The sequence below is a fragment of the Anopheles nili genome, chromosome X (genome assembly GCF_943737925.1).
Source record: "Anopheles nili chromosome X, idAnoNiliSN_F5_01, whole genome shotgun sequence".
Taxonomy (NCBI): Eukaryota; Metazoa; Arthropoda; class Insecta; order Diptera; family Culicidae; genus Anopheles; species Anopheles nili.
Window position 1 is genome coordinate 14,334,710 of NC_071293.1, and position 24,855 is coordinate 14,359,564.

General features: G+C 39.1%; 1 protein-coding gene across 1 annotated transcript in view; it reads right to left on the reverse strand.

Moving 5' to 3' along the window:
- Window positions 1-24,576, reverse strand: part of LOC128729034 (proton-associated sugar transporter A-like) — a 39,405-nt gene extending 14,829 nt beyond the window's left edge. Inside the window, exons 1-3 of the mRNA XM_053822682.1 lie at window positions 24,371-24,576; window positions 21,743-22,166; window positions 20,845-21,669 (exon numbers count right to left, since the gene is read on the reverse strand). Of these exons, the coding sequence (XP_053678657.1) occupies window positions 20,845-21,669; window positions 21,743-22,166; window positions 24,371-24,576 (1,455 nt within the window). The remainder of the gene's footprint in view (window positions 1-20,844; window positions 21,670-21,742; window positions 22,167-24,370) is intronic.
- Window positions 24,577-24,855: the final 279 nt, after the last annotated feature.

The following is a 24,855-nucleotide window of genomic DNA, read 5'->3' on the forward strand; positions in this document are numbered from 1 at the left end:
AGGGGAGCTCCCATACAACCTCTCATGCAGGAAGGGGTGGGGAGCGCCTAACAAACCTTTAATAATTACTAAAAAGTACAAATAACCATCGATTTGACTGAAATTTGTGCTGTATGTCTCTTCTTAATTTCTTTAAAAGAATCCGAAATGTCAGCTTTTCTTTTGGGGAATAAAGAGGGCTCACATACAACCCTCCATCAAACGGGCTATACTATTCACGAAAAACTGTAAAACACAGATCTGGCCAAAATTTAGCACACATGCTTTTATTATATTTTGGAGAAGAATTAAAAATTTCATCCACCCCTGTCAAAACAGGGGGCTTCAGTACAATAACCTGACGAAAAGTCAATAATATTCGTTTGAAAAAACAAATGAAAAAACATGAAAAAAACAAAAAACAAATCCAAATATCCGTAATTCGACAAACATGTTTCTTTTAACTTTTTGATGCAGACACTTCAACTTCAAACACCCCGAAGAAAAAACGGGTAACTTCTATACCAATCACTACCCCTATTACGAAACAATATGTAGGTCTGTTAATGGCAATACAAAATTCAAAAGATGACCAATTTGTCTGAACATGATTTATAAATCTGATCGTAAAAAGGCCAAACCGTCCTGCTTCCTGCAAAAATGAAAAGAAAAGAGGGTGTCTTCCATATATACCTTCTCACAGCAATTGAAAATCGTTGAATATATAAATGACAGCTGATTTAACCTAAATGTTGTGTATGTATTTCTTAAAACTCTCTATACAATATGTGATGAAGTAAAAGTTTCCCGGTTTGGTATATCTTTTCATCATAAAATAGCATTTTGAAGTGCATATGTCGTCGAAATTAACTAAAATTTGATCACTTAATTTAAAGACTTTCAAAATTTCAGTTCTACAAGCGGATAATCAGCGGATACAAGCGGAAATGATTGTCCCTTTTCATCTACCAAACACAGAAAAATTATTGAGAAAAACATAAAGCTTGCAATTCGATTGAAACACGGTACAAATGCTTCTTCCTATTCATAACGCGATGAAGAATCATTAACGCCAGTGGGAAACAACGGGTGGTTTCCGCAGAACCTCCTGTCTGTATTACCAAGAAAATAATTCGGTCATAGCAATAAAGCTTAGTCCGGATGATTTTAGGTGAGGATTCTTTTTTTACAAAATTTTAAAAACAAGAGCTCCCATACTAGCTCTTCCTATAAGAGTATGGGAAAATATGGTCAAGCATAGCAATCATGTCTGATTTAAAGGAAATGAGGCAAAGGCATTATAACGTCCATATTTACTGCATAATGAGAATGAGCACGTTGCTGCTATCCCGGTTGAAAACAAATTGGTGGGAGGGCATACAATACCTATTCGGAATAATGAAAAAAATTCCCAAAGTAACAAATATCGTCTAATTTAACAACAACTTTTCATGTACGCCTTAACACAGTCTAAGCAACAAGTAGCAAAATATCATATTCTGCAATGCAGAAATTGGAGGATACAACCTTTATTTATTGGCATGTTCAAATATTGCTCAGCGATACAAATGTGTTTTGTTCATTCCTTCTAACAAGTTACATTTACATTATGGACGAGAAAGGAATCTCTGTTTCTAGAATAAAAGAAACTCACAAAAATGAAGAGACGTCAACAAACAGTTCAGTTTTCGCAACTCTCTCTCTTCTACCGTTTATTTAGACACTAAACTGCAATAAGAAAGTCAACTCTTCCTCACTAAATGCATGTTAAAATTTAAAAGTGTAAAATATTTTGCAACACGTAGCGCTATGCCCTTATTCAGTAAGATTCAATTTTCAATTGTGTTGAGTTGCCTGGGAAATGTGGTTGGTGTGATACATTTAAATATCGATTTCAGAGCGTAATGATTACGAACACAGAATGGAGTTATGAAAGAGAATAGCAATACAGATGAAATAAAGAGGAAAATGGAAAACTGTTTCCAGGTAGCTCCAGTGACGAAATAAGAATTAGAGTTAGAAAAGTAGAAAGATTTTGAGCGTCATACATGCTCAGGGTGGAACAACATGCTACATTTCCTCATTGTTATGTAAATATATTTATGTGACAGATCCTAGACAAATTAAATTGTATATAAAAGTATTTCCGAAAAAATTAAAGAGGAAAATACTAAGCAAAAAAATAGATTTTACTAATTTTATGACGTGCAAGATGCGTAAGATTATGAAGCGAAATGGCAGTTATGAAACAACAAGAGAAGAAAGGATTTTATAAAAAAGCCTTTTCTTGATAGCTAAGATGGTTAAAAGGTTCGATTTGTTATAAAAGAGTGAATGATTTTTTGAAAAAGCCAGATACAACCATTTGGTAGGGATATGTCAAGAGGAACAGAGAGAGATGAATTGATTGAAATAGTAAACCTTTAAAGACGAAGCTAGGAATAACGTTTATAGAATGAATACAACTAAATAAGAAAAAATAAAATACACATCAAAAATTGAATTACACAAGCATACGTAAAAATGCCCCTTCATTTTTCCTTAAACTACGTCGACCCGAATGAAATCGGGTTTATTAGCTAGTTTTTAATAATTTATATATCGTTAGACAAATACACAAAGAAAAGGTATGAAAATGAAAAATTGCCATGTTAACACGATTGCACGTAGGGGCAAGGGCGGCCATAAGTCCCATTTTTTTTTATTTGCTTTTGCAAAATCTGATATTGTCGATTGAAAGTCAGATAGTTAACTAAAAAAATTCTGAAATTGTTGACTTCTAACATTTATATCCTCGAAGATTCAAAGCTCCAAAGTCAAAAAAGCTTGCCAAAAAGCTCAAATTTCAGCTAGTCAGTACCCACAATTCATCTTACTATGTTAATAGTACATTGAGGTGTAAAAGAGATAAATTATATATCATTAGAAACATCAATTAGTCTTCTTTTGAAAAAAAAAAAAACTATAATTTTTTTATAAATACATGTTTTTGGGCTATAACTAAATAAAAAGCTAAAAAAAATCTTGTTTTTCAACTTTGGTAATGAATTACAAAAATGTTTAAAATTGTTTATTTCCAATTTTTTCCTAAAGCATACTTTAACATATGATAATGTAATGGTGAAACGCTCCGGACCCACTTCGAATCGCAGATATGTTAAAAATGGATTTGATTTTTTTTGGTACACGCGCTGTAGTACCAAACACAGCGAACATGACTGTACAATATTGACTAGTAAGAGCCGTACCAACGAAGCACTGAACTGTTTTATAGGCATCAATGCCTGAAATGTAAATTATTCAATTCATAAAAAGTATTTTTCAATCTTTCTATTGAATATTTTTCAATATCGACATTTACATTTATGCTACGGTAATGCAATGATCTTTAGAGTAGGGTGCAGAAAAATTCAACTTAAAGAGAATATGAACTTGATCGAAAAGTATGATTTTCCTTTGCTTTGTTTTGAATAATATTTCCTTTAATGTTTAGCGAAATGTAAATGTACAATTTTATGTTTAATCAGCAACATAACTTTTTGCATATTCCATTACTCACACCACCGTATAAATTGATATGATTGATGTGATATCCTTGCTGTGTTGTAACCCGACTGGGATGGTTTCAGATCTAATATACTACCCTTTTGTTGCAAATGATTATATATTTATTCTGCTGTTATAGACACTAGATATCATTAAGCACAAGAAGGATAAATCAAACTACAAGAAATAGGACTACAGATTAGTAGTAATCAAATTTGCATAAGAAGGAAGCAGGTATATTGGCAAGGTGAACGTTTCAGAAAAGCAATGATTTTTCCTATAGCAAACATAAAATGAGATTATGTTATTGTACTATCAAAATTGTTTTCACGGAGTAGAAACATATTAATTTGCAATGAAGCTACTAAGTGTGAAGCCTTCAATAACTTCTGATTGGTTATTTCTTCCTTATAAACTAACATTTTAATGAATGTTGGTTTTATATGTGCGTTCAAAGACAAATGCAATTGTAAGGTGGATGTGCATTTATCTAATACTTAAACTTGAGTTTAATACAATGTATTGACAAAGTACATAATATAATAACCCATGCACACCTTTACTTTTAAGAATTTGTATATTAAGTACAAAAATACAATTCAAATACCAAAAAAGAGAGATATATAGAGATCATGTGATATGACGTATATATGACCTCATGCAATTATTTTTTTAGAAACTTTTTTAGTTTTTTTGTATGTTTGACACGATTAAAGCATTCAACATGTTTAGGATTCAAATTCAAATAAAAAATCGTTATCAATAACACTATCACCTATCGGGATATATATATATATATATATATATATATATATATATATATATATATATATATATATATATATATATATATATATATATATATATATATATATATATATATATATATATATATATATATATATATATATATATATATATATATATAAATGTAAATATATATATATATATATATATATATATATATATATATATATATATATATATCTATATATATATATATATATATATATATATATATATATATATATATCTATATATATATATATATATATATATATATATATATATATATATATATATATATATATATATATATATATATATATATATATATATATATATATATATATATGTGTGTGTGTGTGTGTGTGTTGAATAGCATTGGAGACAAAAACACTGCCCTGTGGTACATCAGCCGCAGGGGAGTAGGACTCAGACGTCTGGTTTTAAATGTGAATTTGATTTACCCGGATTGAAATAAAGGACTTTATAATTTTGATTAGATAGGTTGGTTAGTTTGATTTGATGAGCTAGTAAATTAATTCTTGGTGCCATATAGAGTCAAAAGCTTTTTCTTTATCAAGTAGAACTAAACCCGTCGATTTTTTACTTTGTCTGTCTTGTGAAATATTTTTTATCAATCTGTGAAGTTGATGCGTCGTGGAAAGGGAAGGACGAAAACCAAATTGGTAGTCAGGAATTATATTATTACTTGAGGTGTGCAACGCTAGTCTGGATTCCACTAGTTTTTCAAATATTTTCCCAATTGCAATAACTTTAGCTTTTTTCCATGCGTTCGGAAAATAACCAAGTTTTATACACCCATTTATAATATTGTTTAGGTAGATGATGGCTTTGATTGGTAGTCTCTTGATGGAGGCATTATTGACTCTATCTGGACCCGTGGATTTTTTAGATTTGATTCGTTTTATAACTTTTATAATGTCTTTGGGTTTAAATAAGTGTTGAGTATTTATATTGTTCAATTTATTGGTTTCGGAAAACTGTTGTATGGTTGATTTGATTTGGTGCTCGAGTTTGCTAGTGTGGTCAATTGTTACGTTGTGAGCCAGTATAAATATTTCTCTGAAAGCTTCACATTTTTCTTAAGACGTAATAAGAGATTGGTCTTTGACTTGGAGCATTGGGATGGTTTTCTGATTGTTTTTGATAATTTTAATGAATTTCCATATTTTAGATTTATTTTGTTTTTCTTTGTTTAGATTTTGGAAATTTTTAGACCATGCTTCGTTGCGTAAAACTGATAATTTATGTTCAATCAGGTTTCTCAAAAAGTAATATGAGGTTTTTACATTATGATTGAGTCTATGTCTTTGCCATCTTTTCCTATAAGTGTTTCTAATTTTTATCAAGGCTAGGATTTCTGGTGGAATTACTAGGTTATAACTGCCCGGTGTTCTAGTTGGGACTGCGCTGTCGTGGGCTGTATTAATGATCGAGGTGATTTTAGTAATCATATTATCTATTTGGGTCTGGGAATGGATTTTATCTAAAGTTAATTCAGATGGGTTTATCTTGGCGTTGATGAGATGTTTAAAATATAACCAGTTAGCGTTTTTATAATCGTAAATGAAATTATTGGGTTTAGTGTTAACATTTTTCTTTAAATTAAAAACAATACTGGAAGATGGTCCGAGGAAAAGTGTATAGATGTTTTTAGCTCTGAGAACTGAAGACTATTGTTGCTAAGTGCAATATCAATCGTTGATGGATTGCGTTTTGCATCTGCGGGGAAGTGTGTGGGTGTGTTTGGTGAGTAAACAGAGAACTGACCTTTTTGGATTTCATCAAATAGGCATTTGCCTGCGGAGTTTGTGGATGCACAGTTCCACAAGCGATGACGTGCGTTCAAGTCTCCGCAAATTATAAAGTTATTTTTTAGTTTCGTAAGTTTGCTAATATCTTTTTTAAAAGTATTGACTGATGTATTTGAGCCAGGATGGTAGGCCGCCACTATAGAAATTGGACCATTTTTCGTTAATACTGTTATGCCTATTGCTTCTGTTATGTTAAGTTTAAAAGAACTCATATGTTTGAAAACTATATTGTGTCTAACAAGGATAAAGACCCCTCCTTTAGTTCTGCATACTCTATCTAACCTGCATGTCGCGTAATTTTGAATATCGAACCTATGCTCATTTTTTTAAGAAGGTTTCAACTATTACCATGATATCTATATTTTTTTTCCTTTAAGAAAATTGACAGTTCAGTGTTTTTGTTTAGAACACCGTTGGCGTTCCAGTACGAAATATTTAAATATTGTTTCGCTTCCATTATTTAGGAAAACAATATTTGCCTACCACTTCAAATATCGCAGTGATTTGCTGTTGTTTGGTGTTTCACACGCGTAGTTTGCAGAAAACTTCTCCTACTATTGCAGTAATTACATTTGAGTTAAAAAGCTCTTCCTTATTGTTTGCTGCGACGTAACTCCATTGATGGGAGCCGGGAGTAGTACTGCGGGAAGTGGGCTTGGATGGTAAGGCAGGGAACGCGTTACCTTTGAAAACAAATTCATTTGCCTTTGGTTTAGGCACTGGTATAATGGGCTTCGTTGGGCGCTTTGGGCAGCCCGTGTAGTTAGAAGGGTGATTGCCTTCACAGTTTGCACATTTTAAGTTATGTTTCGAGACCAGCCCGTTCTCATTAGCCGCACCTTCTGTTAGTGGGCATTTATTTGATTCGTTTATACCAGCACATTTGTTGCAAATAGCTGGATGATGGCAGTTTGCGGCTTCGTGTCCAAATGCTTGGCAACGTTTGCATTGCATTAGCCCTTGTTTGTTTGAGTAGTAGGTCCATCAAACTCTACAATTACAAAAAGCGTTGATACTGCGAAGCAGTGACATAGTAATACTTCCTTTGGGGAAGTGGAGCAAATACGTGGCATGCTTGTCATATTTTTTGTTTTTGCTTGAGAACTTTTTTACTGCTGAAGGATTGATTCCTTCCTTTACCAATATCTCGAGGACTTCCTCGGTTGGCATGTCGTACAGATTGCTTAGCACGATTTTGGTGGTGCGCTCTTCTGAAAGTTGGTATGTGTGAAAGTTCGTGTTTGTACTAGCTAAGTGTTTCACTATAGCCCGGAAATCTTCTGCTGTGTTAGTGTTTACAGTGATGCCTTCATTGGCCTTCTTTGGCGATTTTAGTCGTATATCTCACCACTCCTGCGGCAATGATTTTTTGTGAACCTTTCCTAGCGATTTGCTCATTATCTTTATTGGTGGAATACTACCACTGATCTTTGAAAGATTTTTTCTGATCTTTGAGAGATTTTTAATGTTGGTGTGTGTGTCCGTCGGGTGCACTGCCTGGTCACCATCCAGCAGCGCAAACGTATTTGGTGAAGAAAATTTCGTATTAAGTCCTAGCTCGTCAATACAGTTTAGTTTGGACAACGGAATCTTAATGTTCCGTTGCTTGGCAGCAATCTTTGTACGACGCCTACTTAAGGGTCGGGCGACAAAAGCGGCTCTAGTGTTGGGTTTCACTTTTGGTTTTTTTTATTTAGTTAATTTTTTTTCCACTGTGCAAGTGTAAGTTACAATTTACTTTCTGCTCTCTTCGGGACTAGAAAACACGGCCGCTTTAGGTGAGGATGAGAAGAGAACTATATATAACCGTACAAATTTAATAGGTTTTGTTGCAGAATGCAAAAATAAATCAAAAGCATGTTGATCTTTTTATTAATTTAATTGCGTTTCAATTTTCCGAAACCGTCAGAACAACGCAACCTAACCACAATCGTACCATTTTAATTTGCACACACATTCTTTGTTTATTCTTGTAAGAAGTACAACAAATATATTGATTTCATACCAAATAAATATTTCAGCTGATAATAATACAAAACGATCGAATGGAACTAATGTTATTTTGCAAATCAAATCAAAACAAACATTTTTTCCTTGAGCTAGTACAAATGAACTATTCTATAATTTGCTCACATTTAAAACAATTATATTGTCATAATTAATTTAATACCTTTTTCACTATAAAGCAAATATTTGAATAATTACGTTACAATATCCCAAAATACCAAACTTCGGCAACCTAACATTAATAGTCTTACGACGGCTATTTTATTTTCTCACCCATTGTTTGTTTATACTTCCATGGATTGAAAAAAATTCTTGAAAAACACACCAAATTATTATTTTATGTGATTATAACACACATCAACATCAACAGTGATGCTGTTGGCGATAAAAAACCACAACGGAATGAAATAACGCTATGATTCAAATAGTATCAAATCAAATTCATAGACTCATCAAATTCGCCTTGAACTGGCATATTAAATAATATTTACTCATTTAAATGAAATGTTTGCTCGTATGAAAAGCAATAATATCGGCTGGCGCACTGCGAAATTCTGTCAAGATATCGGATTGTATAGCATTATTCGCCAATTTCCCCAGAAACCAGCCAATGAGTCCCTCACTAAATAACTTTTATGTAAGCAATATTGACTCTTGTATTGCTCCCAATTTCACTCTTAGACAACTGACTGACTACGGTGTTATTTCTGTCGCCAAAAAAACATTCCAGTTCTCCAAAAATCTTTTTAATTCACGCTCATCAATTTTGAATCTTGGTTCATTATATTAAAAAAAAATAGGACAGTACCACAAGAAACAGCAGGAAAAACCTGATTCATTCCAAATTTGACATATTCCGATACGGTGAGAAAATATCTGCGGTTAATACGTACCTAGGTACCTATGGTTCTAAACCAATAATGTGGAGGGCTCATATAGAATATATAACAGAAAGTGCTTCCTCCGAACAGGTAATAACACCTGGTGGGAAGCCCACCCACTGGACCTAATAAGACTATACAAGACAATGATTTTGTCGGTGTTGGAATACGGTACTACCTGCTTTCACTGGGCTTCAAACACGCGTTTACTAAAATTTGAAAGAATCCATTTTTGTTGTCTTGGATCGCTATGAGTAGTATGAAATAAACTCATAACATGTCCGTTAAAGTGATGTCCAAAGTGATGCCACTAAAACTGCGTTTAAAGCAACAATCGCTTCGCTTCCTCATTCGCTTCTCAGTATCTTACCCGCTGATACTGGAAAATTTTGAAACGGAGCAAAAGATACGGTCCAAGGTCAAGCTCAAGATGCCATATCATCTCATGACATTTCGTATTACTTTCTTTCTTTGTGAGAGCTTAATTCACATACTACGATATACTACGTATGATTAGATCTGCATACATACATATTAGGTATCACTACATCCTTGTCTACATCCTTGTTAACTCGATAATACATATACGTTTATTGACAAATAAGTATTTATTATTATTAGTATTAGTAAAATTTGTGAAATATGTCGACTTTTGAACTCTAGACATCAAAATAGTTATTTCTCTACGATTCTGAAGCCCTTACCTGGCGGCCGAATAGGTTTGGTTGTAGTACGGGAATGGCACAAGTGCAAAAAAAATTCCCTAATAGTGATTTGTTCACCAAGTGGTCTAAAGAGCCACTTAGCAGCATGAAGCGACACCTGAGACACTGTGAATTATCCCGATCGTATGCCGAGACCCCCAATAGGAATAGGAAAAGGTAACCCTTTGCTGACTGCCCAGATAAACTACACCGTATTGGTAAGGCTCCCACTGGTAAGATTTTTTTCTTTAAAAAAAATGTCTACAGACCAAGTACCTACCATTTACGAATTCGACAAAGTGCCCGATTTTGTTAAAGAATTGAGACAGTTCGATGGCCAAGCTACAGAACTCAACAACTGGATCAATGATGTAGAAGAGGTGTGTAGAGTATGTGTGAGAGATGCAGCATCTTCACCTTACTCTTACAAATCATTCCTCGAACCATAAGAAATAAGGTGATAGGAGAGGCAGCAGACGTTTTGAATAGTAGTAACATATCCACGGACCGGCTAAATATAAAAGAAGCTTTACTTAACTACTATTGTGATAGAAGAGATTTATTTTCATTAGATTTCGAACTAGCCCCGATTAAGAAAAATCTTAATGGAAACATAAATAAATAGAGTAAAAGAATGGTTATCTTTGTTAAGGCTATAATTGTAAATTTCCCTAGCAACGTGGAGTCAACATTTTATTCATTTTAAAAGAACAAATTTTTAATATCGAGGGTAATATCGAGGAGTCAATTCCCTCGATATTAACGATGAACACAATTCTTCATATTCATAAAAAAAAATCATTGGAAAAAAACTGAGCAACGACGGCGCTCTCTTTGACTTGCTCATCGCACTCATGCCAAGTAGTCATAACCGTCCCGTCAGAGTCTTAACTTTGTTTGTTTCAGCCATGCGAACTTAGCACGCTCGGCCAACAAGTTCTTGATGGTGAGTGCGGTCAAAACCAAGTTTTATTACAAGCACGCGGGTGAGCAGAATTGTGTATGGAGGATAGCCAGCGTAGCCTGTTCTGTCATGCGCGTTTATGGCCCATATGCTCTGATTGGCTCAGGAGCCTTTAGAACCCACTCTCTCAGAACGTTCTGGTGCTAAACACAGGCACCACGTGGGATCTGAGGAATTCGGTTGTTGTGTTCTTTTTTCTCTTCCAGCGACCAAATTGAGTTGAGAAAACTACATAATATATTTTTTTAAACAATGCATCGAGGCAATGAAGTGCAGAAATAACGAATATGTTTGCTTCAGAATATGTTTGCTGTGTAAGGTGAGGGTGTCGAACATGCTGTCGGATCCGTTTGAATCTCACCGGGGTCGGAGGCAATAAGTTGGGCTCTCTTGTCTCTTATTCAACATCGCTCTGGAAGGTGTCATGAGGAGCGCGGGCTTCGACATCCGTGGCACGATTTTCACCCGGTCCTTCCAATTCCTCGGCTTCGCGGATGATATCGACATCATCGGACGGAACACTAAGACGTGTATACGAATCGCCCCCGACTAAAACGCGAGGCCGCAAGGATTGGACTAATGATCAATGCGACAAAAACAAAGTACCTGCTCGTCTGGGGCTCTGACAGTGACAGAGCCAGGCTGTAGAGCAGTGTATCAGTAGACAGCGACGAACTTGAGGTAGTAGAGGAGTTTTGCTACCTCGGCACTGTCGTAACTCCGGATAACAACGTAAGTTGCGAAATCCGGAAGCGCATTGTTCAGGGGAATCGTGCCTACTATGGGCTCCACAAACTCCTGAGGTCCATGTGGCTCCACCCACGCACGAAGTGTTCCATATACCGCACGCTGATTAGATCGGTCGTTCTGGGCATGAGTCCTGAAATCTGCACACGGAGAACATCAACGCACTCGTGTGTGAGCAAGACGTGTGAAGGAGAAGAATGTACCTCGAGCTAGGCCAGGCCAGGATATCCCACCAAGAAGGTGCTCACCAGCGATCCGTCCGGCAAGTGTCTTAGTAGGTTGTGCATACAAGTTAAAAGTGAAAACTCATCGCTTTTCTTAATAAAGTTAAAAAATGTGTAAAAATTGTAAAATCTTGTGAAAAAGCTGCCCAAATTGGGCTGGAAGAAATTCTAAAAGGAAAACTAAGTGGGGCACTAAGTTTGTGTTAGTTGGGAGTCAATCCTCGGAGTATGGCGCATGCTACGAGGTCAAGCGCGAAGAACCCGAAGACGTCAGTGGCACTACCTGCAATGGTCAAACAGGTGGTTGCTGTCGGGGAACAGAAACTAGGACAGAAGGAGGCGGTCCTTCAGGCAAAAGCAGAAGGGCTTAGCCTGTTGTTGAAAAAAAAAGAAGAGGAGATGTAAGCCTTGCGGCACGAGATGGCCGCAATGACGACTACTGGCACTCGGTCTGAAGAGCTGCTAAAACTGCTGGTAGTACGAATGACCAGCATACAGCAGAGTCAGCTGCAGGTGATGCAGCAGCAGCCAAAACCGTCGGCCCAGCCCCAGCAGCAGTTGTCGCAGCCGCCGTCACAATAGTAGGCGCAGGAAGCCCAGGAAGGGTGAACCGCCGTCTCTCAGCGGCGAAAGATCCAGCGCGATCGCAAGCGGCTAAGAGAGCAGGAGGCTCTAAATGAACTGCAGTCGGCTCCGTCGACCCAGCGACCTGAGAGTCTGGAGGCTACAATCATGGACGAGCATATATGTCAAACTTCGAGGTGCTCCGGAATTAGCGGATGTTAAAGGATTGCTAAGAGTTGGCCGCAAGTCGCTCCGTAAGTCGCTTCTGCTGGATCTGCGGTAAGATGCGGACTCACAGGCAATCCAGTGCCGCATTCAAGCCGTGTGTGGCAAAGCTGGTGCTGCACGAGTGGTGCAGGAACAGGCGGAAGTGGGCATTGATGATGCAGACCCTTTAGCGAGAGCGGACGACATCACGCAGGCCTTGGACACACTACTCCAGGGTCCGTCGATGGCCTAATCCGTTCGCCATTACGAGGCATGGAACGGCACACAACGTGTACGAGCTCGGCTCCCTCGCAAGCACGCCGAAAAGCTAGCGGGGTCGAAGCTGAAGATGCTATACACAATATATCCGGTCCCATCAGTGGCGTCCAAAACGCCCAAAAGCGGAGAAACGGTGCTTCGAGTGTCTCGAAGCGGGACACTTAAAAGCGCAATACCGAGCCGAAGTGGATCGGTCGGATCTATGCATCCGCTGCAGCGCTCCGGGATATCTGCAGCGGGACTGCCAAAACGAGATCTGCTGCGTCGTTTGCGGAGGTCCCCATCGTGTGGGTCACCAGAACTGCAGACGCTAAGCGTCCTGCAGATTAATCTCGCACACAGCTCCGTGGCACAAGACGTGATGCTGCAGACCGCGCGGAAAGAAGGAGTGGATGTCATCATCGCATCAGTGGTCTACCGGCCCCCGGCCGGAAGCAGCAATGGGGCGGTAGACCCAGGTGGAAGCGTAGCGGTGGCGGCCACCGGACCCTACCCGATTCAACGAGTGTGGGGAAGTGCCGCGCCGGGCCTGGTAGTGCCCATCATAGCAGGAGTCACGATCGCCAGTTGCTACGCCTCTCCGAGGATGGGAACGGCCGACTTAGAGAAGCATCTCGAGGCCGTCGAACTCGCTATTGAAAGCCACCCGGCATTGATCCTTGCGGGAGATTTCAATGCTTGGAATGCTGAGAATGACGACCTGCTTCAGTCAGCAGAGGTGCTTGACTTGGACACTCTTAACCATGGTAACGAACGCACCTTTACTGTGAACGGGGTTGTCCGACCGAGTGTAGTGGATGTGTCCCTCGCGAGCCCGTCCATCGCAGCTCGGAACCCCGATACCCTTGTGTCAGTGGTCACTGATGCCTGTGACCGCACGATGACACGGGTCCAAAACTCCACTTACCTGCCTAGGCGGAACCTCTACTGGTTTACCCCAGAAGTAGAGCGTTTTCGGTAGGAGTGTGGAACGGCCAGAGACGGATATTGAAGGACGTCGGACCCAAGCAGAAACAACGCTACTCCGGTAGAACCAGAAAGCCCTGAAGCGCTTGATCCGGAGAAGCAAGCAGGAGCAATTTCAGCAGCTCATCGATGCGGTCCAGGACAACGTCTTCGGCTCAGGCTACCAGGTGATTATGGCTCGCCTGCGTGGTGGTCGTACTCCACCGGAAACAAACCGCGCAGTACTAGAGCGTATCGTCGGAGATCTGTTCCCAAGCCACCCGGACTTCACATGGCCGGAGAATGAAGAAGGCAGCCTTTCACCAGATGTGGACTTTGTTCGACAAATGTTCACCGTCGAGATATGCAGCATCGTAGCGAACCTCAACGCTAGGAAGGCCCCCGGTTTGGACGGCATTTCGAACACAGCCATCAAAGCTGCCGTTCAGGAATACCCGGAAGTGTTTAGACAGGTGTATCAGGACTGCTTTGACCGATCAAACTTCCCGTCGGTATGGAAGCGGCAAAGGCTGGTACTCCTGTCAACGTCTGGAAAGCCTCCTGGGGAGTCGTCATCATATCGGCATCTGTGCATGTTCGTGCTTAATCGGCTGTTTGAACACCTGGAAGATGCGGAAGCGCCCCGTCTGTCCGCAGAGCAGTATGGATTTCGCAGCGGAAGGTCTACTTCACAGGCCTTCCAACGCGTCATAACGGTTGGAAGAAAAGCGATGACGTACAACAGGACGAATGGCAGAGACCCCTGATGCCTTATGCTGGTCTCGCTTGACGTTCGTAACGTTTTCAACAAGGCAAGCTGGAGAGCGAAAGCGGCTGCTTTGGTGGACTAAGGTGTTCCCCCGGCCATGCAGCGAATGATTCAGAGCTACTTCTCCGAGCGGCAGCTGATATTCGAGACCAGCGAAGAATCAACCACCCGTGCAGTGACGGCTGGCGTTCCACACGTATACTCGGTCTCACCCTGCGGAACGTAATGTACGACGGCATACTACGAGTAGCGTTGCCCTCCGACATACAGGCCATCGGGTTTGGCGTCCGCGAAGACCGACGTCGTCATGGTTTCGAGCCTCCACCAGGGATATGTCGACCGTCCACTAAGGATCAATGACGTGGAGGTCAAGCCAGTGAGCCAATTGCGCTACCTTGGGGTAATTCTACATGACCACTTCGCGTGGAAGTCACACGTTGAGAACGCCACGTCGAAGGCACTCCATGGCACCACAGTGGCCCTAAGGAGGCTAAGCGCCGCCTACTGGTTTCAGTGGCGGATGCGATCCTGTGTTATGCAGGAATAACATGGCACAGCACGGTGGAAAACCCTTGAATGTAGGTATGCTGGAGAGAGATCAAAGGGTGACAGCGAGAAAGGTCGCGTGCACCTGTCAATCAATGCGCTACGAGACGGCTGCCGTTATAGCTAGTCTTGTCCCGATTTGCTTGCTGATTACCGAGAACACAAGGTGCTTTGAACGCCAGCAGCTCGAACATCGTTCAACGGCGCACTTTCGTGCAGAGCCCTGCTGACGAGAGCCGAAGCTCTGTGGTAGCGGGAAAGAGACAAAAGATGATTTTCTACCTACCCCTAAAAGGTTTGAGTGATTTTGGGTTATTTTTCCCCGCCTGGCTGCACGAAGCGAACGAAATGGGCTAGATTTCTCCGCTTTGCACCTTCGTACCCTTGTGCGTGTGTGCGGCTGCCAGCAGCGATTTTGGGTTTGTGTGCGCGTTTCTCCAAATTCTAAGTCCGGCCGATGCGTCGGCGAAGGGAACTTAGCAAATTTGTGGATCGAAGCAAACGGCGAAGAGTACGGGTAAGTTCAAGAGAAAACTCAAACTGCCAGTGTGCAAGTACTGTTTTTGGAGAAAGGTCGTGTCATCGCAGAGGAAGCGTTACCGTTGAGGTAGGTTAAAAATCATCGCAATTGGAGTTTGAACAGTTTTCTAATACTTTCATTATCTTATTTCATGTTTGCTGCTGCTTGACGAGGGAACTACTATGCAGGACTAGACTATGGACTATGCAGGCAAGCAGTGCTACTGGACAATGAAGGCGTGTATTCCCCGTACACGCAGCTGAAAGACGCCACTGCAAACAAAATAATGAAATATGAAAAACGCAATAAAATGTACTGTATTCCCTCTTGTAGGTTCTTCCGTCTGCGCGTTTGTTCTGAAAAAGAGCGCAGCCGTAAGCGCGAGCGTAATTGCGCTCGAAGCTTGCGCTCGCGGCTTGCGTTCTCTCTACCTTGAAAGAAACTGAGCTACAGAAATGAGAAATGGAAGCGAAGGGGAAAAGGGCCGAAGCACGCACGAGCGTTTCCGGCCGCGGCTGCATTTTTGACGACAAAACCACAAAAAAGGAGCCTTTTGAGAGCCTCCGTCGTGAGTTATTTTGAGTGATTCCTGGCAGCAGGGAGGAGCGACCCGGCACACTATAACGATGACAGCAGCGATGGGACGAGGATGCAGCCAAGCCAGAGGCCAGCAGAGACGTCAAGTGGGCGCGGAGGACAATCCCAGACATCTAAACGTGGATCAGCAGAAAGCACGGCAAGGTGAACTTCCATCTAGCCCAGGTGTTGTCGAGTCACGGTTTCTTCCACCGGGGTTTCACGCTGTCGTATTTTGAATGTCTGAGGCGGCGAAGCGCGTCACGACAGCACTCCAACAGGACTGGAATGAGGAGAGGGCTCGACTGGAAGCTGAGGAAACGGCACCAGCGCTCGCGAAACAGCAGGAGCAGCGTGCGGCCACTCGAACAGCCCGCAACGAACGCGGAATGAGGCGCGTCGGGCACGAACGGTGCAGAGGAGGGGGAACGGCGAGGTGGACGGCCTCCAACACCACGTCCCTCCACAGAAACGCGGGAGCACCGAGAGGCGAGAGATACACGGGAACGTATCAGGCTACATCGTGAACGGCAGCATTCGGAAGCAGCCACTAGAAGCCTGCTAGGAATTGAGGATCCCATCCCCCGAGGTTACTTACCGTCGTCAGCCTCAGACGAAGAATCGGGTTGGGTTCCGGATGAGCGAAGAAGGCGGCCGGAGCCATCAGCTGCTGCGGCAGCGGATGCCGATCTTGCGAATCGGTAGGAACAAACATTCCCAGCCTCCGCTGACCAGCTAAATCCCTCGCGGGCAGAAACAAAAATGAGGGGGTGGGTGATAAATTCAATGGAATAAAGCAGCACTTTACTTAAAAAATGAGCGATCCGTTCGGCACAAGACGACAAGGAGCTTAGCGTGCTCGGTGGATGGACCAAGTGGAGCAGAACCTGCGGAATACCGGATATAACTGGTGATGGAGATATGCAGCTATGGATCGAGCTACCTGGAAAACTATTGGTGACCAGGCCATGTCTTGACGACGTGCTCAATTGTGAGCGGGCCAGAAAAAAAGAAGAAGTGCTTTGAATGTCTCCCTTTGTTTCCCATTGACGTTATTGATTCTGCGTCGCTCTATGAATAATAAGAATCATTTATACCATGTTTCAGTCACATTGAGAGTTATTAGTACTTTTCACTAATTTGTCTGTATTTGTGGTTGGAAAGGGTGGGGGTTGAAGGGAGCCATTTGATCCCCGCTTGTGGAACTGTAATTTTGCCTTTCTTTGAATCTGGTTTGTACAAATTATTGGAATTTTTTGAAAAGATTTAAAAAATATGTTGGAATGACGAACGAAAATGTCATTTGAATTTTGTAAAGCGGTAAATAAGCAAACATATTGTATTGAAGCCTTCTTCCCCCGTCGGGTAACTGAAGCTTTGATTTCGGTTCCAAAAAATCTTGAAATTTATTTTTACCAAATTTCGGAGAAATTCGGTCGTCATTTGTATTTGGATACGAATGTTTTTTTCGACGTGTGGTTGTATGGAAGCTGCCATGTTTTCTTGTCCGGGGTGGCCGGAAGTTTCCATTCTTTTGTGAAAAAGCTCTTTATATTCATAAAGAGTTGTATAGGAGACCTTTTGTTTTCCACCAGAGTAGCGGAGATTTAAAATTCTTCAAATGAACTGAAAGAGAAACGTGTATTCCAAATTTCAGCCAAATCAAAAAATGAAAAAAGAGTGTCTTTTTACTATTGAAGTATTATTATTGATTTATTTGACGGGGTGTTGTATGGCAGCCCGTCGCAACCGCTTTTTTACCTGGCAGGGGTTGTTGAAGCTTTACATATTTTTTGCAAAAGGTAAACTACATCGGATCTCATCTGTAATTTTAAGCGAAAAAATTTTACGTTTTTGGTTGGCACGTTTTGACGAGCTCGGTCAAAAATTCGACCATCTCCAATTGTTGCAATTTAAAACCATTCGAAAGAAAATATGTTCATTAAATGTATTCCAAAAGTGTAGATTTGTAAAAAATCTGGTTGATGAGATCTAAAGCATGAAAGTCAAAACCGTTGTCAAAATGCTTCTAAGACGACGTTCTGATGGTACATTTTTCGTTACCGAGAGCATCATTATTTTTTGTCATACAAATATGTTACTCATATCATTGTGAAGGATTTCATGCGTACTTTCTTATGATTTAGCAAACAGATATTTTTGAAGAATCTAAATATCACATTTTTCGCAAAATACGTTTAAAAAATGAAAAAATAAGCCTTTTCATGATTGGTATGGATTTAAAAAATGCCCAAAAAATCGCATTTCCAAATAAAATATATGTTGATCCTTGTATATTAAACTATTTGGTTTTGATGGTTTCCCATCCAGCTACATCCAGCCGCGCTTACCACAAGCTTTTTTTCGTTACTAGGTTCGAAGAGAAGGCTCCTAGTGAGTAGCTAGTATGAGAAAGTCATAACAACAAATTCTGTTATCTTAAGGGTCTAGAATAGGATCCATATCTCAATGAACTCAATTTATTTTGCAATGTTTCCAAGATCTCACATTTTATAAATTTACCATGATAATTAAACAAATTTCTGAAATAACCGTGGTATCTTAAATTACGTATTTCTACGTAAAAAAAAGGTACAACATTTTTCACCAGTCCCATCAACAAAGTAAACTTTGCAAATCTTTCAATCACAAAAAAAACGTACCAATATAATGTTCAAGATCAGGTATACATACTTCGAGAAAAAAATAACAGTACTAAGGAACAAATCTAAATGTGTAGAAACTGAAACTGACTGAGCATATCTTCGAAGCTCTTATACGTTTGCATATGTTTTCCTCTAATTTATTGAAAATCGTATTTATTTGCGACATAACCAATTGATACCTTTGATTGAAAATTTTTCGATCTCTATTAGTATCAAAGAATTTATCAAAATAAATTGCAAACAAACCATAAACCTGGAAAAACTTAAGTGCTTCTGTCTAGCCTCGTATAATCTGTTATTAAACCTATACCGCTGGTATGAAGACTATACAGTCGCAGTATATAAGGTATTGGAAATTGCAGATGCAAAAGAAATAATACTACATTCTTCTGTTGCAATTGATTATTGGAGAAAATAAGCAATAGAGACACACTAATAATGTTTTAAGGTTGATAAGACTGACCATTCACAAAAATAATCAATAGAATAAGCTCGAATTCGTTAGGAGTTAAATATGTTGCTTATGTTTTTTATTCGGAAGCTTAAACAAATACTTGTAAGTCGACGTGAGTATAAGTACAAATTACTACAGTTTGTGTAGTTCTGGCGAAAGATTGAATGTAATTTCAATTTTCCATAATACTTAGACGGACACAGTGAATTTGAATAAATTGTTTTTATTTGTATTCGCGTAAGGCCAAAGAATTTTAATGACAAAAAAATATCTTTACGACTTACATATTGTTGGCATTCATTACTTAAATTTTTGAAATTTGATAATCTGTTACGTTGTTTTCGGATGAATTGATAGCTTTTTTTCTTTGAGATGGGCCAACATTTTGTCAAAGATACAGGCTTGATTATAAATGAAACTGCCTGTAGATATCATAAAACAGCGTAGATGATAAAATTGGGATTTAAACTATTTCAAAAGTAACTCTTTTGATTTAATTTTTAATTTGGCTTAACAAATTTGTTCTGTTTAAAATAACAATACTAAAACTAAAGAAAAAAATCATAAAAAATGTAAAGACACTTTGAATGTAATATTTTTATCAATATGTGATTATTTGAAAATGGTATTTAAACTAATGAGAAATTTATGAGAATCAAGATTAATATTTTACTTAAAAATATTCACTTTTAACATGACTTCGTATATTGCTTACCCAGTAAATAATTAAAAATGAAAAAGAAAACATGCACAATGGCGCCAACTGGAAGAACAAAACTTTAAAGCAAAAAAAAATGTGTGAACAAACTATTTTCAGTATGTTTTGAACCGAATCATTACGAACATCTATGAACACATATATATATATATATATATATATATATATATATATATATATATATATATATATATATATATATATATATATATATATATAAATATATATATATATATATATATATATATATATATATATATATATATATATATATATATATATATATATATATATATATATATATATATATATTTATATAGAGAGAGATATATATAGATATATATATATATATATATATATATATATATATATATATATATATATATATATATATATATATATATATATATAGATATATGTATAGATATATATATATATATATATATATATATATATATATATATATATATATTTATTTTTATACATATATATATATATATATATATATATATATATATATATATATATATATATACATATATATACATATATATATATATATATATATATATATATATATATATATATATATATATATATATATATATATATATATATATATATATATATACATATATATACATATATATATATATATATATATATATATATATACATATATATATATATATATATATATATATATATATATATATATATATATATATATATATATATATATATATATATATATATATATATATATATATATATATATATATATATATATATATATATATATATATATATATATATATATATGTGTGTGTGTGTGTGTGTGTGTGTGTTTGTGTGGGGGGGGTGTAATGTGTTAAAGTGGGTGAGGTGGGGGGTTTTTTGTGTGTTTTTATTTTTTAATTTTCTTACCTTAGGATCTCCTTCAAAAACTGCCTCACCTACAAAATCTGTAAAGTATAGAGAATAGCATACATGTGCCATCCAGCAGAACAAGTTTGTTAGACAAATAATTCGTAGTGAGTGTGGCATATAGATGACAGAGGTTAAATACATGGTGAAAGTTGCAATTTGTTGTCCATCTTCATGTAGCGATTTGTTCATTTCTTCGTGATTTAATTCATCAGTGTTATTAGACGTGCTTCTGTCTCCATGTTTCACATCATCAATCATTTCGGGTCTGTTGAAACTTGTCTCTATACAGTTTCTTCCTGGTAGATCATCATATTCGTTGTTAGTTTGTTGAATCAATAACGATGAAGTTGGCGTGTTGAGGTTGATATGCGGCATTGTTCCATAAGTACCACGTTCGTCATCAGTACGCTGTTTATTTGTTTCTGGTTCAACATTTGTCTTCTTTAGACTTTCTTCCAATGCGCATATAGGGATCTCACTGAAGCTAGTTACAGTTAAAAGAACGCATAGTATAAAAATGACAGTAATAAGCGAAAAAACAGCTCGCACGTGCCCTCCTAAAAGAACACCGAGTGAAGTGTTGTCCCAATCAATTGCTCCAAGTGAGTATCCCATGAAACCACCTAGACCAGCCATGATTGTAAATGTTGATAGCCCTCGTGCATGATCTTCTGGAACGGTCACGTCTAGTAAAAAAGCTCTGGAAGGACTTTGGCATGCGTCAGCATCGAAATCAAGCAAAACAGTGCCTATTATAGTAAAAAAGATTCCCCATGGATGGCGTGGCCGATGATTTGCAATCTGTGAAAGATCTATAGCTGCCTGGGAGATTGAATATTGATTTCATAGTGTTTTTTTATTTTAATTTTGCTATCGATTGCTTTGACTCTTTTACCTTTTCTGGTTGAACATAGTCCATCCTCGCTTCTTTGCTCACCTCTTCCTCAAAGTTGTTATTTTTATCTTCAGTGATATTACCAAACGTAGACGCGCTGAATGCATCCAAATCACCCATGGCATATCCAACAAATTCCCCATTTGGTACCAGTAATAGTCCCAGCACGACACCAAGCGATAAAAGTAGGATGAATGGCCTACGACGTCCAATTGTACTCCGACACCTATCACTTAAAGAGCCTAAAATAGGCGTTAGAAAAAATCCAACCAGTGGTGAAAGACACCAAACTAACGTCATGTGTTTATGTTCAACTCCAATCTTAAGTAATGTTGGAGACACAAATGCAGTTTCGGCAGCATAAGAAAACTCAATACCCATTACAGCAGCTGATATTTTCAATAATTCGAGTCGTGTTTTACGTCTGAAATAAATAAAAAAGTTTTTTCAAAAGATGGCATACAAGGAGCAATACGAAGCGCAAATGAATGTTACAATATGAATAAAGGCATTAAAATATAAATATTGCGTGAATGCAGAATTCTAGCAAAATTTTACCGACGGTTAAACCCCATCCATCTTATTACTCAATTGACAGAACCATGATAGAAATAGCGCCTATGGTAAAAACACAAAATAAGCACTCTCTCTGTCTTTAGAAAGGACCCTGCATGTAGGGGCAAGGGTAGTCATAAGTCTTATTTGTTTCTATTTGCTCACGCAAAAACTGATATTGCATATTGAAAATCAGAAATTTGACTACAAAAATCTCGAAGTAACAGACTTCTAGCAATTATATCTTCGAAGATACAAGACCAAAAACCAATAAACCTTGTCAAAGGACTCGAATTTCAGCAATTCAGTACCCACAGTTCAGCTGACTATGTTACAACTATTTTTTGAGGTAAATTAATTGTTTTGATTTACCATTAGGAACACAAATTAACTTTCTTTTCAATAAAGATTAAGTAAAAATTAGAATTTTGATGTAATATACTTTTTTGGGGGAGCTCGATAGCGTTAGCGTGCGGCACAACCACACGATAGTACCGGGATTGAATCTCGTCTGAGAAACCCCCCCCCCCCCCCCATCCTCCGTTATGCAGGACTGACTATCCAGCTACGAGTAAATAAAAAATCATGAAAGCCTAGGCTAAGCATAGCAAGGTAGGCCATGTCAGTACCACGTGCTCAATTGTGAGCGGGCCAGTAAAGAAGAAGAAGATACTTTTCTGGGCTTTAGCCACATATAATAACCAAGATATAAAAGTCACGTTTTTCAAATTTTGTAAAGAAAATATAAAATTTAACAGCAAATACGTTAAAAATCGGTTAGAAATTTTTTATATACCCACTGTAGTACCCAACCTTCTTTATCATAAACCGGGATGTTATTCTCCTTTGTCAATATACATCTTCTTCTTATTCTTTACTGGCCTCTTCACAATTGAGCACGTCTTAGTGACATGGCCTGGTCACCAATCGTTTTCCAGGTAGCTCGGTTCATGGCTGCAGCTCTCCATCCCCGGTTGCATCCGATATCCTGCAGGTTCTGCTCCACTTGATCCATCCACCAAGCACGCTGAGCTCCTCGTCGCCTTGTGCCGGACGGGTCGCTGGTGAGCACCTTCTTGGTGGGGCATGAGTCCGGCATCCTCATGACAAGCCCCAACCACCGAATTCTGCCGGCCTTCGCCACCGTCAGGATGTACTGCTTGCCATACAGCTCAGCTATCTAAAGGTCATTCTTCTCCTCCACACCTCTTGCTCACACACATCGCCAAAGATGGACCGGAGCACGCGCCGCTCGAAGACTGCGAGTGCGTTGACGTCCTCCGTGAGCAGAGTCCAGGATTCATGCCCATAGAGAACGACCGGTCTAATCAGCGTGCGGTAAATGGCACACTTCGTGCGTAGGAGAAGTCATCTGAACCTCAGGAGTTTGTGGAGCCTATAGTAGACACGATTCCCCCAATGCGATGTGATCAATGTACCTTCGGATTTTCCAACTAACGTTATTGTCCGAAGTTCCTTGCATGTCAAAATTCATGCAAGGATTATAAAATCCCTCCCTTCCTATCAACATTCTTCCGCAAGGGATGTTGCAAGCCGGAGGGGCTTCTAGCGCCTATGCGTTGTCAACGTATTGGAAGGTCTGCTTCCTATCCAGGCCGGCCAGGTGCGGCTTCTTCCTTCTCTGGTCGATAGAACCAGGTACGCACCCAGTGGGCTTGACGACGTGCCGTTGTTCTCAGAGACGACAGTACGCCTTTGACCACGAAGCGATAAGGATCGTTTGCAGATCGCTCGTGCAGAAAACAAAAATCTATTCTAAGTGTTCCAGTGCTATCTCTCTCTCCCGTTATGGGGAAGAGAATACGTAAAAGTGTTAAAAAGGTAGGAAGAGCATCTGCCAGCTCTTCTGAAGAGACATGCGAGGCTGCTAATGGTGTTAGTACAACAGTCTCTCCTCCAGCCCAACCATCTGGGCCTAAACGTACGTGCCTACCTGATCCCGATCAGGGGTCAACAACCGTTCCGAAGATGTGCGAGTTTTCGCTAGCCCCAAGTCTCAGTGATAGCGATATTGAGAGTCTGGGTGAATTTCGAGAGATTCGTTCCCGTCGCCGATCCTCCATCTTAGCCTCAGCTGTCTCTGCTATGGCTCCTAATACTAGTGCGTGCTCTGTCACCACAACCTCGTCCGCTGCCTCTCCTATGGTAAGCAGTGGACCCGCCGTCGCTCCTCTGTCTGAGTCGACCGAAATCACCGCTGGACCCTCGTCCAGACGTCGCCCTCCGCCGATCACGGTTATGCAGCCACATGTCGACATTGTTCGTAAAGAGCTTCAAAACCACGCGGTGGACCTCAAACTTTGTGGCCCCGGGGTCAGAGTGCTTGCAAAAGACAAGGCAGCATTCGACGTTGCTCACGCCACACTAATACGCATGAATGTCAACTTTTACACTCATGCGTATCCGACGGAGAAACCGTTCAAGGTCGTTATCTGAGGATTACCGTTGCTTGATCCGAACGAGATCGTCACCGAACTCCAGGATAAGTACCATCTGGAGGCATCCTCTGCATACCACATCAAGCGCCGTGCAGAAGA